The sequence below is a fragment of the Marmota marmota genome, unplaced genomic scaffold (assembly GCF_001458135.2).
Source record: "Marmota marmota marmota unplaced genomic scaffold, marMar, whole genome shotgun sequence".
NCBI lineage: Eukaryota > Metazoa > Chordata > Mammalia > Rodentia > Sciuridae > Marmota > Marmota marmota.
Genome location: NW_026000082.1, coordinates 37,929,818 through 37,936,882, shown reverse-complemented (window position 1 = coordinate 37,936,882; position 7,065 = coordinate 37,929,818). Strand labels below are relative to the sequence as shown.

The 7,065-nt window shown below is 37.7% G+C and overlaps 1 protein-coding gene across 4 annotated transcripts in view; it reads left to right on the top strand.

Moving 5' to 3' along the window:
• Kdm1a (lysine demethylase 1A) overlaps positions 1 to 7,065 on the top strand; it is a 62,456-nt gene that overhangs the window by 6,047 nt on the left and 49,344 nt on the right. For all 4 annotated transcript variants that reach the window (XM_048816100.1, XM_048816099.1, XM_015485541.2 and 1 more), the window contains exon 2: positions 4,119 to 4,284. In XM_048816100.1, the coding sequence (XP_048672057.1) occupies positions 4,119 to 4,284 (166 nt within the window). The remainder of the gene's footprint in view (positions 1 to 4,118; positions 4,285 to 7,065) is intronic.

Sequence of the window (7,065 nt, the reverse complement as noted above, 5' to 3'; positions counted from 1 at the left end):
TTTTTTTTTTTTTTTCTGGAAATTATTCAACCTAGGGCCACTTTACCACTGAGCTGTATCCCCAGCCCTTTTTTATTTTTTAGAAAGGATCTTGCTATTTTGCTAAGACTCATCTCAAACTTGGAATCCTCCTACCTCAACCTCCCAAATGGCTGGAATTTCAGGTGCCACTGTACTGGGCTCCTTGATAATAACACTAAAAAAATGAAAATCACAAATGAAATCCCAAAGAACTCTGGCTCTGTGGAACAGTAGTTTCTTTTTAAATACTGGCTTTAGATGTTCTTGCTTCTGCCTCTAGTAATTTTTCTAATCTCTTTTTCCTGAAGATTAAAAGCTCTGTAGAGGAATCTTTTCCAAGTGTATATTTTGCTTCTTTTTTTAAATCATTTATTTTTTATTGGTACATAATCATATATAATGGGTTAATTTTGCCATATTTGAACATCAACATAACTTAATTTGAACAATCTCATTCTGTAGGTATTGTTAACTTCTCTGACCAAACATTGGATTAAACAGTGTTAGAAAAGATCATTTTGCTGGGCTGGGATTGTGGCTCAGCGGTAGAGTGCTCGCCTAGCTATGAGCGGGACCTGGTTCGATCCTCAGCACCACATAAAAAAAATAAAAATAAAAGGCATTGTGTTGTCCATCTACACTTAAAAAATAAATATTAAAAAAAAGATCATTGGGGCTGGGGATGTGGCTCAAGCGGTAGCGCGCTTGCCTGGTATGTGTGCGGCCCGGGTTCGATCCTCAGCACCACATACAAACAAAAGATGTTGTGTCCGCCGAAAACCAAAAAATAAATATTAAAAAAAAAGATCATTTTGCTATAAAACTTCTCAGTCACCTTTAACCCATTAAGTTCCCAAGTTTTCAGTTCTGTAAATATTTCAGTGAAATTGACCAAGGTGTGCTGTCGTTGGGGAGTCCATTTGGGGTCCAGGTCCTTGGTTCCTGAACGACAATTGAGCAAGACATGCAGAAGTAATAGGTAAAGAACTGATTTATTGAAGGTGAAGGTGAAAATAGCACTCGGTAAGGTAGAGTGGAGTAGACCTGGAGGGGTGGGGGTGAGGCACAGGCTCAGGGCCTTAATGTTTGTAAATTAGTGTTTCATATGCTGAGCTGGGAGGCATTCTCTTCCCTACAAGGGCCTTATTGAAAACCTTACCCCATTTGCTCCCATTGGTTACCTTATGATACCTTATTGGAATACTGTCCAATTTCCCACCATTGGTCATTTTAGAATACCGAACCTGTGGTGGGAGTTATCATGGGCCATAAGTCCTCATGATGGGAGTTGTCATGGTATTGGGATTTCACTTACAGGGACATATGACTCATCATCTTGTCTTGCCCTCCAGAAGCATTTTTACTTTACTCTGCCTCTGCCATCTTGGTGTCCCTGAACTCTTACCTAATAGCTACCTTAAAAACAGGTTGGAGGGGTTGGGGTTGTGGCTCAGCAGTAGAGTGCTTGCCTAGCGCTTGTCTAGTGCTTGCCTAGCACATGCAAGGCCCTGAATTCGAGCCTCAGCACCACATAAAAATAAATAAATAAAGATATTGTGTCCAACTACAGCTAAAATAAATAAATAATCAAACAAACAAATAAATATTAAAAAACAGGTTGGAAATGGCAATTTAGAGTTTATTATATAATTTACTATTAATATTAATATTATCACTAATCATTCATCTTTTACACTGTTGAGAGCCACAGCTGAAGGGGCCCCAGCAAACTTCCAGCTGCCAGCAAACTTCTAGCTGCCAACTGATTGGCTCCTCTGCGGTGATGCTCATTGGGCTGTTTCCCTGCCCTTTCAGACCACGGAGCTGCTCATTGGGGGACTTTTTTTTTGGCTCCGCCCAGGCGACCCAGCCAATGGCCTCAAGAGCAGGAGGAATGGGGGAGGGGGAGAGGCTTGTGGGAAACCTGGTGGCAGTTGGGCTCTGAGGGAATTCCTGAAGAACTCGTGTGGTGTGGCGTGTGTGTTCTAAAAGTAAAGTTCGTTTCTGCTTGACAAGTGGCTGGTGAATTGTGCCCAGCCAGACTGCGGCATTTGGTGGCCCCCACGGACCTTGGCGTTATCTTTCTGCTTGGGGAGAAAAAAAAAAAGGTCCCCCAATGAGCAGCTCCGTGGTCTGAAAGGGCGGGGAAACAGCCCAATGAGCATCACTGCAGAGGAGCCAATCAGTTGGCAGCTAGAAGTTTGCTGGGGCCACTGTGAGCCAATCATCAGCTGGCAGCTGGAAGTTTGCTGGGGCCCCTTCGGCTGTGGCTCTCAACATCACACTTTTCTCAAAAGAGTAGAACTCCAAAACCATAAATATTTATTTCAAAGTTACATAACTGGCATATTTGTTGCTCAAAGTTTTTTAGATATTCTAGAACTGGGATGATAGGACATAATGTGTTAGTATGAATTATGACTTTAACACACACACACACACACACACACACACACGTTTCCCCCAACTTGATCTTGGATCCCTTTCTTTAAGAGGCTTAGTGTCTAATGGAACATCCTTTAGGAAAAGCTGAACTTCTGCAGTAGAAAGGATTTTGTGTTCTTTGTGTTTGTCTTAAAATGTTTGCATGGCCTAGTTTCACATCAGGAAGTTTTTAGTCATTATTGAATGAATAGGATTGATGATCAGGAGATGGGGATGGGGCTCAATGGTTAAGTGCTCCCTGGGTTACAATCCCCAGTATTCCCCTCCCCCCAAAAGTAGGGATACACACTCATTCTCTACTTATTTACTCCATTGTGCCATGTACTCTGTGTTCAATATTTGAGTAGATGAACAATATTCAATTCATTTGTTAAATTAGGATTCCTAGAGCACTAGTCATAACTTGTCAATTTATCCTTAATTTTTGTTTCCATTTTCTAACTCAATTCCATTCTTTTCCCTCCCTACTTCCTGCCCTGTCACCCAAATTCTATGGTCATGTCATATAAAAGAAGAAAGAGGGGAAAAAAGAGACAACATAAAGTATCCAGATACCTGGAGCTATTTCAAAGACATTTAGAAAACTAAAATAGATTACCCATTCACTGTAATCCATAGGACTATTCAATATTGGAAATCTAACACATTGGATATATTATTTGTGGAGACTATGTTATCATTGCTTGATCTCTGTATCTGGTTATTTTAATTGATTTCATTTTTTATTGAGTCCATAATCAGAACTGTAGTTTCTGAGGTTTCCTGGCATCTAACAACAATTTAACAGCATTTTAATGTTGACAACTCTTTTTAATACTCTATTACACGTCTCACATTTGGCCATCAGGTCCATAATGCAATCTTCTTTATCCTACACTCCTTTATCCCTAGTGATACATACTTTTTGCATGTGTGTCTAGTTCTGTCTTCTATATAATTAGAGGATAATTTAGTATTAAGAGCTACATCCTCAATTTCCATGTCACTTGTTTCTTAGTTTGTTGTAATAAGAATTCTTTGCTCATCATTCAGTTCTCCTAGGTACATTTTTTTTTTTTAAGCCAGTTCACCTTTTTTTTTTGTGGTGCTGGGGATTGAACCCAGGGCCTTGTGCATGTGAGGCAAGCACTCTACCAACTGAGCTGTATCCCCAGCCCTCAGTTCACCTTTTTTACAATTTTAGGTTGACTGTTGTTATTTTCAGGTTTTACACACACCCCGCCCCCCATTTAGTTTGTGTAATTCTTCTGCTGTTTCTCCATGGAATAGTTAGAAGCATAGGCTTAACATTAGACAATGATATTTTGGTTAACTATTTTTACCTAACTGAGGGTTAATTTAGTCTTTTGTTGAAACTTCCAATATGTGAGTGTGATACACACTGAAAAAAGTTTTTAGGAGTTGTAGAGAGCCTCAGAGTCAGTGATTTGAAATGGTCAGTACTATTATGTAAGTTATAGATCAGGCTAAACCTGACTTGATGGTTTCATGATGCTTTTTGTTTTTAGTAATTAACTATTATAAGCTTTTTCCTTGTATGCTTATTTCCTTTAAAATTTGTAGTTCTAGAGCAGTTCATATTCACTAATGATTTCAAATAGAGTCCTTGATTTTAGATGTTTATTGTATTTTTCCTGGTACAATCTCTATAGGTAGAGTATAGAGAGATGGATGAAAGCTTGGCCAACCTCTCAGAAGATGAGTATTATTCAGAAGAAGAAAGAAATGCTAAAGCAGAGAAGGAAAAGAAGCTTCCCCCCCCACCCCCTCAAGCCCCACCTGAGGAAGAAAATGAAAGTGAGCCTGAAGAACCATCTGGTAAGTGGAAGAAACCAAGCACAGTTATGTTTTATCTCAGAGATAAGAATAAATAGATTTATTCCTATTCTGCAATATTATTTGTCTTTGTACTCTGATATTCGGGCTCTTGCCTTGTGTGTCTATACGTGTGTATACATATGTGTTTGTGTGTATATACACATTCATGCGTAGTGGTGCTGATAATCTTTGTTGTCTGTGTATATGTATATAGTAGGAAAGTAAAGGGTGGTGGTTGAAGGAGGAGAAAAAAATGGTTGGAGAAAACATACAGAATGCCAAATCCAAAGAACCAGTCCTCTTAATGACAGCTCTCAGAATTTACAGATGCAATGATTTAGGAATTGGTCTGGTTAAAACAATACCTTTGTGCTGGGTGCAGTGCTGCACACCTATAATCCCAGCTGCTCTGGAGGCTTGGGCAGGAGAATTGCAATTTGGAGGCCAGTGTTTTTGATTCACCGAGGCAACTTAGCAAGAACTTGTCTCAAAAAATAAAAAGGGCTAAGGATGTAGCTTGGTGGTAGAGCTCCTGTGGGTTCCAGGAAGGGAGGGAGGGAGGGAGGGAGGGAGGAAGGAAGGAAGGAAAAAACACTGTCTATTATTTACAACAGATAGTTTTGATAAAACCTTTATGGTGTGGATCAGTTTCAACAAATGCCTTTTCTGGTGAACAAATGTAAAAACTTGTGCGGAAAAAGGAAAGAGGTCTTAGTGCCTGTAATTGTTTCATTGTGGAGCCCTTCAACCAAAGGAATACTGTAAGAGAATACGATGAAGAGAATCTTAAAGAGCAAGCTTCTTATACCATGAAAAGATTATTGAAATTCATAGTATTTGTGTTAGAATTTCAAGTAGCTCTGAAGAATTCTTATTAACATTCCTAGTCCTGATTTTCTGAGGATATTCAGACCAGTAAGGGGGTGCCTTTCTGTTTTGGAGACCAAGCAAAAGCAAACAATTTTTTGTATTCTCTGCCTTTAATGATATTTCATTGAGTCTTCTTGACTGAAGTTTTAAATAATTTAAAATAATTTCCATGAGGTTCAGGCCCATTTAACTTCACCAATTCTTTTAGTCCTATACTTTTTTAAAAAACAGTGCTTGTTGGGGCTGGGCTTGTGGCTCAGCAGTAGAGCGCTCGCCTAGTGCAGGCGGGACCCGGGTTCAATCCTCAGTACCACATAAAAAAATAAAGGCATTGTGTTGTGTCCATCTACACCTAAAAAATAAATATTTTTTAAAAACCCCACAAAAAACAGTGCTTGTTTCAGATCCTATCTGCTATATCTTCCATGACTTTCATAGGTACCTATTTTGATGAATTTTAGTTTTTGATTTAACCTCTTTTATTTTTTAAAGGTGTTTCTCCTATGGTGTTATAAATTAATAGAAATTATTTTGTTTTTAAAAATGAGCAGTATTAGTACTGACACTTCACTTGAGATTTTGTGTTAATTTAAACCCAGGTTTAGAGCTTAAACAAATTCTGACTAAAACTCTTAAAAAACAAAACTATGATTTATAGAATTGAAATAAAATGTTATGAATAAATAGTGTTTGGAAATACAGAAAGATTAGATTCTGGGTTCAGTTCATCCCAAAAGTCATTGTGTGTTTTTTTTTTTTTAAGAGTGGTTTTTCTAAAACTATCTGAAAGTGATTTTGGGGGGTCACTCCTTGCTGGAAGGGTTCTAGTCTCAGTGGCACATGACCTTTGGGAATAATGTTCTGAGCAAGTACCTCAGCAATACTTTCTCTTGTGCTTGATTTTTCCTCCTTGTATGTAAATCTTCGATATTTAACTCTTTCCTTATTTTTTCCCTTATTTCCAATCCCTTCCCTTTATCCCTGTCCCTTTGCTCCTCTGTAGTCTTCTTGATTCTTTATCTTTGTTTCCTTTCTACCTTTTCTGTACATCTATGATTGACATACATGTAGTTGCTCAAGAAACTGCTAATCTCTTAATTAAAAAAGGCTCTAAGGATTATACAGTGATGATCTGATGTCTCAGATGCTGCTTCATCTTCTTTTGGTGTGGTTGTCAGTGTCCCTGGGATATGGTTGAATGATTTATCCATAGGTATCAAGTTAATACTTTGTCTTCTGAAAGTTTTAAAGCAAGTTTTATTGGTGTTTTGTGTTTGTGTGTGTGTGTGTGTGTGTGTGTGAGAGAGAGAGAGAGAGAGAGAGAGAGAGAGAGAGACAGACAGATTTTTATTTTATAAATATTAGTCATTGTTCCCATAAAGAGTAAATGTCTTAGCAAAGGGATTTAGGATTGGGGGGAACTAACCTTATTCTATTGTGTGTAATCAGTACTTTTATTGTTTTAGTATTTTTTAGGAAAGTTGAAGTTTTGTTTAAGTTGAAAATATTTTCAGTGTTTAAAGATGTGTTGGCAACAACAAAAACTTGCTAATATATTATTTGTGGTTATAAAAATGTATTTTTTTCTAAAATAAATTTTTTTGGAAATTTTGGTGTGAATTAAGAAGTACTTTTCTGTAGAAAGCAGTGGCAATTGATTAGCTGGTGTAGTTTAGAAACAGATTGGGCCCTGATGGTGAATCATAAAATGCTACCAGGTAAGTTAAATATTTGGGAACTGTCTATACTTACCATGTCTGTTTTCATATTAAAATCAGAATCTTTTAATAGTTTTTAGTTAAAAATTGAATGGAAGCATTATGATATAGACATATTAAAATCTCAGAGAAGATGTGTATGTTTCCTTACCAGACATAAGGTATTCTGAAAAGAATGGGTCAAATGATTTGA